The 16,570-nt window shown below is 38.3% G+C and overlaps 1 protein-coding gene across 1 annotated transcript in view; it reads left to right on the top strand.

Moving 5' to 3' along the window:
• Window positions 1-16,570, top strand: part of LOC139721104 (uncharacterized) — a 51,288-nt gene that overhangs the window by 29,045 nt on the left and 5,673 nt on the right. Inside the window, exons 13-22 of the mRNA XM_071632467.1 lie at window positions 1,589-1,717; window positions 4,940-5,075; window positions 6,984-7,133; window positions 7,499-7,654; window positions 8,445-8,609; window positions 10,842-11,018; window positions 12,616-12,858; window positions 13,536-13,718; window positions 15,278-15,353; window positions 16,083-16,221. Of these exons, the coding sequence (XP_071488568.1) occupies window positions 1,589-1,717; window positions 4,940-5,075; window positions 6,984-7,133; window positions 7,499-7,654; window positions 8,445-8,609; window positions 10,842-11,018; window positions 12,616-12,858; window positions 13,536-13,718; window positions 15,278-15,353; window positions 16,083-16,221 (1,554 nt within the window). The remainder of the gene's footprint in view (window positions 1-1,588; window positions 1,718-4,939; window positions 5,076-6,983; window positions 7,134-7,498; window positions 7,655-8,444; window positions 8,610-10,841; window positions 11,019-12,615; window positions 12,859-13,535; window positions 13,719-15,277; window positions 15,354-16,082; window positions 16,222-16,570) is intronic.

Raw genomic sequence — 16,570 nt, 5'->3', positions numbered from 1 at the left:
TGACAACAAAACAAGATGTGTGTGTAGTGAAATCCGACCACAGCTGGAATGTAAGTTACGCGGACATCAGCGCAAATGACGAAGGCGAAGAATGCGGTGCGCACCTGTCGCGTGTCGGCGCACAAAGGAAGTTTGCGTTGATTTTGACGAATGGCTGAGGTTGCCAGACAGTGTAATTTACAGAAGCCAGACAATATGATACAGGCGTATTCGGCAGTATTGAAACCGCTGCAAGTTTAAAGGGAAAAAAGAAACTGGGAGCAAAAAACATATAGAAACAAACAAACCAACAAATAAACAAAGCTAGAACATAGCAAAACAAAAATTACGGGTTGGCAACGGACGTGGGATAAGAGCTGCTCACAAACAAGATAAACTATGCATGTCATGTTAAATCCATTATGGAGCTAATATAAAATTGGAACATTACAAAATGAAAGGAAGCACACACTGAGGAGAATAAACATTTAGGTTAGATGGGAATGTAACTATAACAGAAACATAACATAATCAATGATAAGATATAAAGTAACAGTAACCGATGAAAAAATATAAAGTAACGGTATGAAAAGATGAGTAATTAGAGGAAAATTCAGTTTATTTACCCTCAGGAAGGATCACAGAGGCTTTGAGTTCCAGGAGGGAAAGTCTCTGATTGGCTGAACAGATCTCAGTAGGTAAGGAGGTCGTGGTAGAGTGCACACAGTCAGTTCCTGCCTGTGGGGTTGTCACGGTTGGCTGCACACATTGTAAAAGGTGTCTAACTGTAACTAGCAATTAGACCACCATTGTGGAGGCTAAAAGGTATTAATTAGCCTGTCTGTTGAGTAGAGATTACCAGATATTGCTGAGATGGACACCACTGTCCGACCACTGTCCTCAGGGACAGTATCATGCACCACAACCTCCAGAGCTTCTCTCACTCGTCGTTGGTACCATTTAGGGACTTGAGTAAAGAGCTTGCTTTCATCCCATAGAATCCTGTGTTCACAGGTGTGAGTATGGTGGATGATCGCAGACTTGTTCCGTTTGTCCTGTCGGCCATGGGCCTGGTGCTCCTTCAACCTGGTGGCCACATTTTCAGGGTCACATACATACCGAAGAAAAAATATGTGGTGCACCATTAAGCCTTCTACCACCCAACATTCTACCGTCATGGAAGCCTTGAAAGATATCATAGTCACTGGCAATTAGTTTCCAACATTTGCAAAGCACAATAAGGTTAAGGACTACTACCAAATAGTGCAAGGACAAAACTTTCAACACCCAAGAAGACAACATGGTCATCATACTAATCCTGACTTGCCTTCAATGTGAAGTCAATGCAGTGATTGTGATTGCATGTTGTGAGTGGAGATGGCTTACCTTTTTAGTGTTTCTTTCAACAGTGCAAATATTACCAGTTCTGTTTGCAAGATAGAGGGCAGTAAGTTAATCATACCTTGCTGAATGTTTTTTACCTTAAGAAATGATTTGTTGTTGCATTCTAAAATGTATTTGTGTAGAACATACAGAAGTAAGTTTAGTTGTAAGTATGTCTTGCATGACTAGTGAAGAGTGGTCCCGTTTTATTGCTGTTCATGGTTAGGTGTCAAAGAACATGCCTACAGTTACATGAAGACACGTCTCAGAATCTGCGGAAGCAGCTAGTCAGTGAACTTCAGGATGAGAAGGACAGCATGGAAGAGGCCCATCGTTACCAGCTGCAGGAAGTCAGGTGTTGTAACCATTGAAATAACTTTTTATCATTTATTTATTTATTTATTTATTTATTTGGTGTGTACTATTTAAATGTTTACGTTAATGAGTGAAACAAGCTCCCACACCCTTCAATAGACTGTTCAATACTGCTCAAAAAAGATGTTGAATAAATTAAAATTTCCTGATGCCAGTGCAAGTGATGTTTTGACCACAGGTACAATGACTTAAATCTAATAAGGCAACAATGTGATTCCTCAAAGTGTTTTCACATTGAATTACTAAAACTCTGGTACAGATTTCATCTATGGCAAGCAAAAAAGAAAGACTTTCAAAATTGTCTGAAACAATGGATTTCGGGCAAAATTTGTCACTGTTCTATAAAACAAATGATGTATGTTCTTTTCATGCGTCAGAAGGAATAGTGTGCCTGCGGTAACTATGGAGTTTAACCTAAACCCATTCTGCTTCACCTCATGGGTTAAGCATTTCATAGTTACCCAATGGACACAATACCTTGTGATGCATAGAGACCAGTGCATAATTTGTATACTGTCAAATAGATTGGATGCCAAGAGTAATTAGACACATTATGCTCATGGCAAATATGATTTTTGGAGCACTCTTTAACATTTTCATTGGGATTTCGTGATATTCGCTGCAAAGTACATGTAATTGCAGGGAATTTTACATAAAAGTGATATGTATTAAGTAGAAATAAGTACATAAACTGGCTTCTTTTATGCTGTAAGTGTATGTCACACTTTTGGTGTCCAATTTAAGCCATTTTGAAACAATAGAAATGTGACATCTGTAACTTCTGTGCTAAAATCTCTCTAGTATGGTAGAAATACACATATATATCACGGTGACATGACATTTGCTCCTGTGACAATTGCTGGGGTCTTATTTTCTCCAGGGACTTAGGGTTATGGTTGTAATAGGGTTTTAGGTTTAGTTTAACCCTAAAAGGGCTGGGGGGGGGGGGCGGAATTCACCCCCCCTCGACGTTTCGCGCTATAATTCTGTAACGCGAGAAGGCCTCGTCGCGAGGCTTCTTGACTTTCTTCGTTCAAGTCTCGCGCAACTTTTGAGACCAAATTTGCAACGTCCGCGCATACTTTTGCGAAGCCATGCCCATTTTTGTAACGGAATGTCGCCCCAAAACGGGTACAATTTTGTGATTTTGTGTACATTTCCTATGGAAAACGGTGCTCTGTCATGAAAGTCATAAAGAATTGAAATGAGTTTTGGAAGTTTTTGTGATGTAAAATTGTTGAATATGCTGAAACAGATTTACAGATCAAAAATTAGACTCTCAATGCTTTTAATTAGGCTAAAATATCACCTTGAGCTTAATTTGCATAATTGATTAATTAAAATTAGAAATTGATTGTTTCAAAAAATCTCATGACACAATCTTGTAGATTATGACGCGGGTCTCACGCATACAAAATTTCATCGCGATCGCACTACCGATGGCCGAGATCTCGCAGGGGGGGGGGAATCCATCCCACATTGTGTCTATATTATGTACCATATATATGTGACCCTGTATCACAAAACTAACAAAGAGTCGCCAGACATCCATTTTTTGTTAAGGCAGATTCTGAAAGAGCAGATTTTAACCCGTTGAAGACTAGTCTGGAGTATACTCGGCCAGGTGCCTATGAGAAATGCCTGTTTTAGCAAAATCAGCCCATCCTCAACAGGTAAAGCTTTCAAATGATATATAACTGAACTCAAATGGACTCTTTTAACCTATCTAAATACTAGAAAGAAAGCACACACTCTAGAATAGTGTGTACAGAGAACAGAGGCTCTGAAGTATAGGGTGTATTCAAGCCCTTGATCTTACCAAGCTGTGCTCTGTGCAATGAATGGGACAAAAAACAGGATGGAAAACCCCATAGCAACAACAATGAAGAACTTATCAGATTATGCTGAAATTGAGCACACTCTATTAACACACTCTCTCCGTGACTAATACCAACTTTCAAGGCAATGGCATCATCCATTCAAAAGTTGAAAGTGAAGACTGTGTAAAGGGTTTTCACGAAATGAAAGACATACAGTTGGCAGCAAAATTATTCAACCCCTCTCTTGCATTTTGGACACTCTGGCATAATGAATTGCATTATAACTGCAGATTATTACTAAATCATACAAGTGGTGATCAGATAGTTTGTTACAAGTAAATAACAGATCAGTAGCCTTTGATTGGTAAATAGTTACAAACTTTGATCATTCATGTATATAGAGATATGGTCCAGTGAGCACATTTATGGTCATTTTCAGTCCTTTCGGTGATCACTGAAGCGTAACGTGAAACGCTTCGTTGAACATGGTTTGTTCACTCAATGTTTTGATAGGTGACACAATATGACTGAATTTGATGTAGGATTCTTAATATTTCAATTGGTATTTTTCATTGTACAAAAATATTTAAATGAACTAATTTCTAGTGAAAGTTGCCACCATAGAGTTTGTACTGAGGTTTAGCCATGATATTAATAATTCAAAGTTTAAGTCATGTCAAAATGAATATAACCCATTGAAATGCTAAGAGTTGTGTATAGAATGGCAAGATATTATTTAGAATTCCATAAAAACAAAAGAAATTAATCATGATCATCAGACCATAACACGTCATGCTTCAGTGATCACAGAAAGGTCTGAAATGACCATAATGTGCTTACTGGACCGTATCTCTTCATGCATGAATGATATAAGTTTCTAACTATATGCAAATCAAAGACTATTGATCAGGTAATTATTTGTAATAAACTATCTGTTCATCACTTGTATATGATTTAGTAATTGTAATGTTATTTAATTTGCCATAGTGTCCATAATGCAAGGGGGTTGAATAATTCTGCTGCCAACTGTACCTAATCAAACTATTCTACAAAGATGTGTTCTGGAAAAACTCCTAAAAATGCAGTTTCCCATTCTTTTGTGATATCTGAAACTTTAGAATAATGTAGAAAAAGAATTGCTCTTTCAGATGATATGAAAAACTCAAGATTGACAAGGTTTACCTGTTTTACCTTTTTTTAGTCCTCATATAAAATCAGGGCATGCGACTTTGTTAGTTTTGTGATGCACAGTCACACATAGAGAGTAAAGTATTGAAGTGTACATTGAAAATATCATGATGGCTATTGCATCGAACATCCTCTTTTAAGAAAATTTAAGTAGCTTTTATGTACACATACACCGATTCATCATATTTTTCCAGGAATGAGAAGAGTCAACTTGAAAAAGAACTGCACAAGACTAAAGAGCTATATCTAGAGATCTGTGAAGAAAAGAAATCACTGGAGGAAGATGCCAACAAGAAAATGGAAGAAATGTGTACAGAAGCTATCATGCAGGTAAATAAAGTGGGTAAAGAGCTTCCATTTATTACTTGCTCTGACAGTGTGCATGTTGATGAAAGGATATATCTCATTCCAAATTACTGTAATGATAACAAGTTTCAAATGAATCGGGGGAAATTCAGTCAAAATCATCCACCTCAGGGATATGGAAGGTCATTTTGTAAAGTATCAGTCAAAAGAGAGCATTCCCTTCATTTGTTTTGTTTGTTTGAGTGTGTGTGTGATGTGATGTGGAAGTGAAAACAAACACAGCGATGATAAAAGAAATTTAAATCAAGAATTTTCAAGGACTTAGACAGGTTTTTCAATTTGAACCTAGTCAGCATGATAAGAGTGACTTGAGCTTTTTTATAAGATCAGTAAAAATCGAACTTGACCAAAAAGAAATATAAAACCTACTTAGAAATGATTAAGATTTTTATCTATCCAGATTTGAAATGTCACTCTTGAAAAAGTGTCATCTTATACTTTTATGCCATAGACATTTGTACACTGTATTGCAATTGCACTGGACAAAGGTCACCTCTCCCACTAATGGAAGCCATACATCTACAGTGTGTGTACACATGTCTGTGTATGTACCGTGTGCAATGTACATACCCAAAAAGGGTTCAGTTTGGTACTATGCAAATGAGGTATTGGTATATAATGCATAATGAACGACGCTTTGCATTTAAAGATGAACAACATAAATGCTCTGTTTCTTATAGTGTGTTGATACAAAACTGTATTCTTGATGTACTCTTGTACCGTATGTATGTGGTTATTGATGAGTCTTGGTGTTATCACAAGAGATCATTGGATTGCTTCTATTGAGTGGTAAATGTTCTTTGCAGAAGTTGGTGCTGATTCTTTGCAGCGTTAGGAAGGTTCAGAGGTAGTGAGTGTCCACTGATAAAAAGAAAAGTGACTGTGAAATGAAAATCAAATGGCAAAGAAAATTTGCGACTCAATATCTTCACAGGTCATCATTGGACACGGCCAGAAAGATCATTGAAACTAGCTTTGTTCCTTTGGGAATATTTCCATAGGCTGCTTTCTAGTCAAACAGGTTCCCCATTCCCTTTAATGGACGCTCTGTTGTCTGTTACAAGAAGTATCAGTGATAGACTCCACCACAATAGGAAATTGTTCATAGAGAAAAATAATTTGTATTGGATAGTCCATGTGATCACAAATACTTCAGGAAATTTGGGGAGTACAGTGTAAATTAGTCAATGTCTACTTTCGTTGCAGTTTTTTATGATGTGAAGGGGCCAATATGGCACCATCAAAAATGATTCTAATTAATCCTTATTGATTTAGAAATACTTTTAAAGGATTACAGTGAGAACTTCCTTCTGAAGACCAATGTCATCTTGTCTGCAACTTGAGGATTACAATGTGTAACAATGAAAACTATTACTGAACGCACAATATATTTGTTTGTTTGTTGTTTTTTTCATTTTTCCATCTGTACATGATAGCTGGATAGCCCATATTCAGATACACTAGCTGGTCTTCCATGGGGTACAGTTTCATAATAAACATGGGGTGAACCATTTCACTGGGTTTGATATACACCATGCTCTTTGCGATGAATGAATAGATGGAGTGGGATTTTCATATGCGTGGGTTGTGACTGTGTAACACTAAGGACCTTCATTTTATGTCCCATTTGAGAAACGGACTGTTTGCCTCTCCTAGAGGGGACAACATGATAACATACAACATTATTCAGTATAAGGCTCATTGGGATTTTAGACTGTACCCAAACTCAAACCATTCGATAGCAAGACAGATATGCTACCGACTGAGCCACCTCACCGCCCTGTATTGCGTGGTGTAATTGATGATAAGTATAGATTATTACTGTCGTGCTAGAGTAATTGCCTAATATTAATCTCATATCTCTCTCAACAGGTCAGGACAGAGCTGCAGGAAGAGAAACAAAAAGCTCTTGATGAGCTGAAAGTGTCTCTTGAGGCCAACCATCGAGCAGAAGTGGTAATCTTGCAGGAGCGGGCCAAAAAGGAAAAGGAGGAAGAATTTCTTCAGTTAAGAGCCAAGCAGGTATAAAGTCCTATTATTTTTGTACTGGCTGATGGATATCGCCTAGGATATATTTTGTGAATTGTTGCAAATGTACATCTGTCATTTTATTTGTCTAATATTCCATTACAGCAACTTTACCAAATAAATGTGCTTGAGTCTCAGGGTGTTACATTGTAGTCAATTTCTATTGACAAGACACAGATACTTTGACACATGCACTTGGTTTTGAGGGCTCAAATCTTACAATCTTAAGATAGATTTGTAGGGGGGATTAAGTAATTTCTTTCCTCTGTTTAAAATGTCTACACATATTCCATTTTGGCTGTATCTGCTTTGAAGCTAACTGCTTTTAAATAGGTGGTTTCCCTTCTCCTTTCTGTCAGGAGGAAGCTGCAAGAGAAAAAGAATGTGAGCAGAAGCATGAGCTCTCCTCATGGAGGACTAAATATGAGGGGCTTGAAAAGCACATTGAGACTCAGATAAAGAAGGCAATAGAGGAAGAGAGAGCTGCAGCAATGGGAGACAGAGCAAAGAAGGAAGTGAGTGAAAGACTCCCCTCTACTAGGACACATATATGTCTATAGAAATGTACCTGAATGTGGCAGGTATATCCAGTTCAAAACCACTTTGATGTTAAAATATAAAATCATGCAATTTAGGGCACTGCCAATAAGCACTATCATGCACATATCTCCATTGCAGTGTACAAAACATACAATTGCATGCTACACAAGCTGCATTGACTTAAGCATTTGCTTTGTCTGCCATTGTCATGTTATCTTATTGATTTCTACGACTCCATTCATAACTTGTGAGATGGAATACTCATCTCGGAACTCTAATGTCAGTCCCACAGCTGATAGCATTCTTTACTGAGACGGGAATTCCCTTCCACGGAATATTCCAACTTGACAGTATCACTGGCTGTGAAAGCAGCTGAAACATACTAGTACAGTGTTACTGAACCTTGTGGGTGGAATGATTGGGAAAAGAAGTGCTGCACATGCAGTGGAATTTGCTGGAAACTTCACCCATGTCACATCTTTTAGCCAGGGATATTTTTGAAGATTTCTTTGCATTTTCTTCTTTTCAGTGCATTGCTTCTATCATAAGGTCATTTTAGATTCTACCAGAATCAAAGTTTTATTCAATAATCTCTCTGAAGGAAAGAATTCCCATGGGAAAAAAAATCATGGGAAAAAAAAATAACATTGCATTTGGTGATTCCATCCTTCATGAGTACAGAAGTACAGTGATTGCTCTGCAAACTTTCACTTGTGCACTTTTGTGAAATTTGTGAAATTTGATTATCTCTAAATCTGTCATCAGGAGAAGGAAAATGAGATGTTAGTGTTGACGGCAGACTTGAAGGCAGTACAGAAGAAATATGCCGAGTTAGAGGCAGATGTCGTGAACCAGGTGGCTGTTGCACTCGACACAGCTAAGGAACAGTGGATAAAGCAGGAAAAGCAGAAAAGGATGTCCTTAGAAAGGGTGAGCTGTATGGAAGAATGAACTGAAATGACTATTCCACTTTAATGGCTGATTGATGTGACCTAAACAAACCTTTGAAATCTTTTGAAAGAAAACGCATAGGGGCCGCATCCTGGTATGGATACCACCCTATTGGAATGGTCTTCTGACAGACCTTGTAATGTGTAACAGAACCAAGCATTATGGCCATGGATTCAAGAAAAATACAGACACAAATTACAAGCAGAGCTCAGTTTGCAAATCCTGTTACTCTCCTCTTTTAATCTTTGTGTCCATGAAAGAGAATCCTCTGTATGTGACTTTGTGTTTGTGCCAAGAGGAGCCCAAGTCCCAATTGATGACTACAGTCAGACATTTTCTGTACCTTTTAATGCTGTCTACATTATACGTGTCCTTTTTAGGCTACCTCCAATTTCTTGAACATGCTTTTTCAGAAAATAGGAGTACAATATTTCTTACTGTTGGTAAGGAAAGCATGTTACTCCGCAGGATTAAGATGTCAAAGTCCCTGGTTGAGCAGTCATGGCAAACAGGTTTATTCTCTACCAACAATTCACTCACACTTACAGTAACTATCTTGGAGCTTTCCCCTTACCACATCAACAAAGGAAAGTTTCTAGATATTTTCTGTTAAACTAGTGTTGCCAGTGTAACAAAGGAAGAAGAGATGTTAGTGCTAAAAGCAAAATTTGCAGTCAGCTATTTCCATACTTCTTAGTAGGTACACAATGTGTGCTCTCCTGTCCATGCACATATATGTAGACCATCAAGGCACTTAAAGGCAAAAATCTTTATGCATACAGAAAATGAAGTGAATACTTCCTGGCACCTATAATTCATACTTCCTTGTTATACCCCCGCCAAACGAAGTTTGAAGGGGGTATATAGGAATCAGCAGACGGTCGGGCGGTCGGTCCGTTGCAAATCTTGTGTCGCGAACTACTTCCTCAGTTTTCAACCGATTCCCATAAAACTTGGCACAGATGTGTGCCTTGGGTTGTAGATGTGCAAGACATATTTTTTGACAGTACCCAAAAGTACGTTGCCATGGTAACGGCATATTATGGGCAAAAATGGGTACAAATCTTGCGTCGCGAACTCCTCCCACAGTTTTTGATCAATTTTTATGAAATTAGGTACAGATGTTCATCTGAATATGTTAATGTGCAAGACACATATTTCCGCAGTGGCAAAAAGTGCGTTGCCATGGTAACGGCATGTTATTGGTAAAATATAGGGCAAAATGCTTCATGGCAAAACTGCTTCATCAGTGTTCTTCCAATTCTCATGGAATTCATATTGAATGTTTGTCTTAGGATATAGGTCAGCATGACACATTTCTTGACAGTGACAAAAAGTATGTTGCCATGGTAACAGCTCACATATTATGAGCCAAAATGATGGAAAATTTTGTGTTGCAAACTACTTCCTCAGTTTTTGCCCAATTTCCATGAAACTTGGTACAGATGTGTGCCTTTGGTTGTAGATGTGCAAGACGCATTTTTTGACAGTACCTGAAAGTACGTTGCCATGGTAACGGCATATTAATGGCAGAAGATCAAGGAAAGATCTTGCGGATTTAACTACTTCCTCAGTTTTTTGACCAAAGCTTATGAAATGTGGCACACACCTTGATCTTGGTGGGAAGATGTGGAAGACATATTTTTCGGACGTGTCGGAAGCTGCGTTGCCATGGTAACGGCATATAAGTGGCAGAAGATCAAGGAAAGATCTTGCGGATTGAACTACTTCCTCTGTATTCGACTGAAGCTCATGAAATGTGGCACACACATTTGTCTTGGTGGGAAGATGTGCAAGACATATTTTTTGGACGTGTCGGAAGCTGCGTTGCCATGGTAACTGCATATTAATGGCGGAAGATCAAGGAAAGATCTTGTGGATTGAACTACTTCCTCAGTTTTTGACAAAAGCTTATGAAATGTGGCACACACAATAGTCTTGGTGGAAAGATGTGCAAGACATATTTTTCGGACGTGTCGGAAGCTCCGTTGCCATGGTAACGGCATTTAAATGGCAGAAGATCAAGTAAAGATCATTCCTTGGGTAAGACTGTCGTCACGGGGCGGGGGTATTAATCACCTTCAGTGATATTTCTAGTTTGTTTTGTCTTGTTTTGGTTTGGGGCAGGAGCAATGAACACACAGTGCAGCTGACAAAACATGATATTTCCCAAGTTATTGTTTACTTTTGTAATGATTTGTGTATGTCAAGGAGACTGCAGCTACCATAGATCAGATGAAGGCAGACCACGCAGTGCAGCATGCTGAGTGGCAGTCCAGACAGGCTAACCAGGAAGAGGACCTGAGTGAGAGAGTGACTACAGCCCTCCATCAAGCCAAGGAGGAGTGGGACAAGGAGGAGAAGCAGCTGAGAGAGACATTGGCCAAGGTCATTGTTCTTTCAAACCTTTTGGCCCAAATACACAAAGGTGGTACAAATGAAACCATGGTTTAAACCATGGACTAAAACCATGAAGCGCTAAGTGTCACATGGAATATTTCGTTATGAAATCAGTCATTTCGTCAATGAAATGATTATTTTGTAATGAAATGACAACATTCTGTAACTAAATGAACATTTCGTCCACAAAATGATAATTTTATTAACGAAACGGTCATTTTGTCGACGAAATGACCAATTTCGTAACGAAATATTCCATGCGACACTTGGCGCTCCATGGTTTTTGTCCATGGTTTGAACCATGGTTTCATTTGTACCGCCTTGGTGAATTCGGGCCTTTGTTCCTAACATAAATAATCAAATGCAGGCTTCTTCACTGCAATAGGACCTTTAGCTTTCCATCTTACATCGCTCTAACATTCCACACAGTTCAGCTGTGTCCTTGTTATTTAGTTGTTTTGTGAACGTAACATCTTCCAGATACCTCATTTAGACATTTCCTGTCTAGAAGTGTTGGATGTAATGTTATAAAAAGATATGGCTCTGGATAAATCTATCTAAATGCTGCAAAAATATTTGTCTGAAATTAATAAAGACAGCTGTAATTCCTTTCTGTCTTTTTGTTTCAGTGAGTTTTGTTTCCAGTCTGTACAAACTTGTAGAACATTTTGTTTCACATTTCAAAAAAAAAATGCTTTACAATTACATGAAAGGAAATCATTTTAATTATAAGGCTGCTAACCATAAGCATTCACAGGTAAAATCATGTGAGTATCCTTGGCATGGATTGGGTGGACAGACTGGCTTGAATGGTTTGCAGGTAGTAGTGAAATTAGTGCACCATCAATGCGGGCTTGATTCCAGATGCCATGACAATAGTGAGTTTTAAAATGCTTTAAGCAACATAGACAAGGCACTATAAGCACAAGTCATATTATGATCAAGGTAAGAATCATAAATGCAAAATCAAAGTGAACATACAGGCTTATCCTTTATTTACTGGTAATGCAGGTAGAATGTAGGTCAAACAGTTAAAGGGTATCACCAGGCAAGGACTTTGTTTTGCAATATGATAGATACAACTCTTTTTGTTACAAAAACTCATACTGACTCCATTAAAGAACAACATTTTGTGCTATCTTTTGTAAGATGATGTTCTGTAATGATACATTGCTTGATGCAATCAGTGTAGCGTAGAATTATTTATTTCCGGCCCCTGCATGCACCAAGTTGCAATCACTGTGTATACAAGTGTAATAATATAGCTAGTCTGTACCTACTTCATGTGTGTGCGAGTGACCAAGTCTTTACTGATTGTAATACAGTGGACCTGAGGATTTAAAAGCAGTAAGCATCAAATGTATGTATATCAATGAAACACCATTGCATAATCATTGGGTTTCTTTTCACGGAAATCTTAACCACATTATACAGGTTTTTAAAGCAGAACACATCAACAAAAGTCCTCTGTAATGCCAAGCTATGATAATACAAAACTGCTGAGCCACAGAAGTCTTTCTAAGACTCTTTTGAATAGACATTGCTCACAAGGTCTGCAATACTTGCTTTCTTTTCCCTTTCAAAGGCCATGGAAGAAAACTCTGCCCAGGAAAAGAAAGCTCAGAATCAGCTAGACAAACTAAGGCAGGACTTGGAGAAGATCAAGGGAACTCTAAGGGTTGCCAGAGAAGATGAGAGGCGCATTCATGACAAATACACCAAGCTGAAGGCCAAACACCAGAAGGAAGTATCAGAGCTGCGGGATGAGCTTGGGCTGTGCCAGGCCAAGCTGCATGAAGCTGAAAGGACTGTGCAGGAAGAATTAAATGTAGGTGCACTTGTTGTTCAGTGCTTGCTATGGCCCTGAAAGGATTAAAACAAAAACTAGCCCTGCTGTAACTTTAGATGGCAACTCATCAAGTGAGACATGTCCTGGCTTGAAAATATGATTTTTTTTTTAAATGAATCTGTCTGAAAGACCCCAGTGACAGTAGTGATTAGAATTCTTTGAGAACTATTCTTGTGCCCCATGCCTTCTGTAAGTGATACTATTGTACATAGGCTAGGATGTAGGTTTAGTGTAAAATTGTTTTCAATCTTGTTTAGAGATTAATCACAAGTCTTGAGTTTCCCATAATCCACCTAACGTTAGTCACTCATTTATCTTTTAACCCCCCACAAAAAAAAAAAGAAGAGATATTGCACATTTTGGGAAGTTATCAGAAAATGAAGAAACCGAAGCATACAAACCATGTAAATAGGACATGCAGAGGCATTTGTAATAGTGTTTATCATTCTGGCATGAAAGTAAGTGTGGCGTAGTTACAGAAAGACAAAAATAAGAAGTTGTCTGTTGCTTGTGTTAGTGAGAAACGGTGAATATAGGGAATGACACAACAGCCCAAATATATTTGCATTAAAGAAATAACTAAATGATACTTTGACAATGATGGATTAATACTACCCTGGACTAACGTCATCCATGTTGGGTCCTTCTTACGATAGCAGCTGCAATCTGAGATGCATGAAGCAAATTTAGTAACCATGGAGTCAATGAAGGAGAGGGTGTCAGCCATTCAGCAGAAACACTCCATTCTGATAGAGCAGATGAAGGCAGAGTGGGAGGAGGAAAGGAGAGCTTTGGCCAAGGGGACGAAACCACCAATTCAGATCAGTGTTGCTGTACAGGTATGTTTGAATTGTTTCTTTTTTTCCATCAAAATTTTGCTTGTTTGTTCTTGTCCCTCTTTTCGAGACATTTATCAAATAACATCTGCACGGCAGAGCCAGCGACACAGGGCAACACAGAGCAATGCCCTGACATTGAATTGTAGTTCTTCTCATTCATCCAGTCAAAATATATTATGATATATGTTTGAATAAAAAAACTTTAAATAAATGCACTTGAAGCAACATTTCGCCAATTATCACTTGGCTTGAAGATCCCATAGAAGGAACAGCCCATATATTCAGTAATTGCTGCAGGCCCGTATGAACCAACATTAAAGGCCCAACAGTTCGAATAGTATCCTGGATTCGGCAGTCTACACCCACATAAACTCAAGTAAACGTTCATTTGATAACCAAGGAAGTGATTATTCTGGACTTGAAATCCAGATGGTTTGAGCGTGGTATCAAAGAGGCCATCAGGAAATGAGTGGAGGGACCCACACTCAACAAAAGAAGAGACCTCCACTTTAACTCGTCGCACTTGTGGGACAGGGGTGCTCGTAGGATTCCAAGTCGTCTTTAAGCCTGGACGAGGTCTAGTGTACATAGACTCTGCACAGTTTCACGCAATTATGAGGGTGTTCCTTTGATGGGATCTTTATTCCCCTTTGGAAGCCAATTGATAATAAGTGAAATGTCGCTTCAATGAGTTTATTTCCAGTTTTTAAGTTTAGATATACATCATTATTAGATTTCAAAACGTACGGATCTTTATATTATACACAATCACAAACAGTAAAGGCTACTGTCTGAGCTTTTCCAGACTAATAGTAACTGATTTACAAATTGCCCTGCCTCTACAATACCTGGGTGCCTTGTGAGCATCGCTTTAGATGCATTATGGGATAGCTCAAGGGACAAACTTCACCCAGTTTTGGCTGCATATGCACTCTGGTCACGTTCCATCTTTATCCAGGGGTATCGTAAAAGTTAGAGATTTTAAACCCTTTTTTAGCTTAATTCTAACCGAAGAAAAAAGCAGCAACGAAAGAAAAACAGATGAAAATTGCATTGAATCGCTTGGGAACTGAGACAGGCGCAAACCAACCGGAAGTGGCAATGCTCCCGAGGAATCCCACGGTGTATCTGTGACAGGGCTCTCCAGCGTGTGCAGAAGTTTTTGTGCAATGGTGATACCGAGAATTGATCAGTATTTCATTAGTAGCCATGACAAAAGAAATCACCGACACACATACTCGTGCAGGATTTGAACCTATGACCCCCTTATTAAGAATTTCATCAATTCGAAAACTGAATAGTATTTGCATAGAATGTGCCCATTTTCAAACCAGTCACTAATCGCAAAATGTCTGACATATCGATTTGTGCTCGATGACTAAAATTGTGGTTGTTCGTCGTATGTGACTTTCTTGTTAACCATGCCTCTCTTTCTGTCCATGGATTTATTTCCTCACTTTCTAAGATTGAAGGAATTAACACTCACTCTACATGTCACTAATAAAGATGAGAATAATTCTTTGGTTACAAGCATTTATGTTGAATATATATCATTTCAGACTGCAGCAAGTAATGAGTCGGACGTGGTAGTTGAATTACAGCAGCATTATCTAGCTTCAGTGGAAAATGTGCGAGGTAAGAAGAGATAAAGACACACACATGTAAGCCCACCAAGACACAAGCTTTCTTGTCTTTAACTCTCTCTGTCCCTAGGCAAACATATTTTGTTGGTGATTTTAGTTTCCCCATGGTCTTACTCAATTTTTTGAAAACCATTCTGATGAATGGAGTACATTGTTTTCACTGTTAGCACACAACAGGGTATCACCCCTTGAAATCTGGTTACAGCACTGTAGTCACAGATATTGCAGTCAATACTTTTGTTGGCAGAAAGAAATAAAAAATAATACACATAATCTCTGTTCAGAATTGAAGACCAATTATCCTATAAAATTACTAAGACATGCTATCAAGAATGTGCTCTATAAACTATTACGACAGACACAGGTGTGTTAAAGGAAGGATTTTGAATGATATTTTTCTTCCAAAGAAATAAAAACCCATAAATGCATATATATATGTATATATATATATATATATATATATATATATATATATATATATACACACACACGTATATATATATATATATATATTGCTTCAGATTCTTTCCTGTTTGTGTAAGAAGATATCTTCAAGGCAATTGTTCAATGCAAGGAAAGCCTTTGCAATATTTTTGATCTATTACAATTTAAGCTTAAAGTTGGCAATCAGTGATTTTCTGATCTTTGAACTTTAATATTCCACATCATTGAAGTTGTTTCTGTCCCCACCCCTTTCTGTCTGCCATATCAATCTTCACAGCCTCTGCTATGAGCTATGTCACCGACATGCAAAAGCGTTGTCAGGAGACACTCCGAATGGCCATCTGTGAGGAGCGCCAGCATGTGGCTGCAAAGATTCACAAGTTTTACAAGAGACAGGAGGGCAAGGTTAGGCAGAGGTGAATATATGAAGATGTGGAGAGTATGACACAGGTTAGAAGTTGGTCAAATCAGAATTATATCAAGTGGTCAGAGACAGGCAGAGGGCAGAGAGGAAGAGTCATGAGTAAATGAATGAACGATATTATGTCTAGTTTTAGGCAAGAACTGTCAACAGAGAGAGAGTTCATTGATACCAAACATCCATTGAATTTGTATTTAGCAAAATGAGACAGAAGGGTTTCAAATGATAGGTTTAATGACCAAAAATAGATCAGATACTGCAAGAACTCTGTCTTGAAACATATTTCACCAGAAACAAAGTCATATGTGTTTTAACATCAATTTTTACCCCACCAACCAGTTTTG

The sequence above is a fragment of the Diadema antillarum genome, unplaced genomic scaffold (assembly GCF_040938485.1).
Source record: "Diadema antillarum isolate AM-2024a unplaced genomic scaffold, OU_Dant_1.0 scf00000001, whole genome shotgun sequence".
Classification (NCBI taxonomy): Eukaryota; Metazoa; Echinodermata; class Echinoidea; order Diadematoida; family Diadematidae; genus Diadema; species Diadema antillarum.
This window is presented reverse-complemented; position numbering and strand designations above follow the sequence as displayed.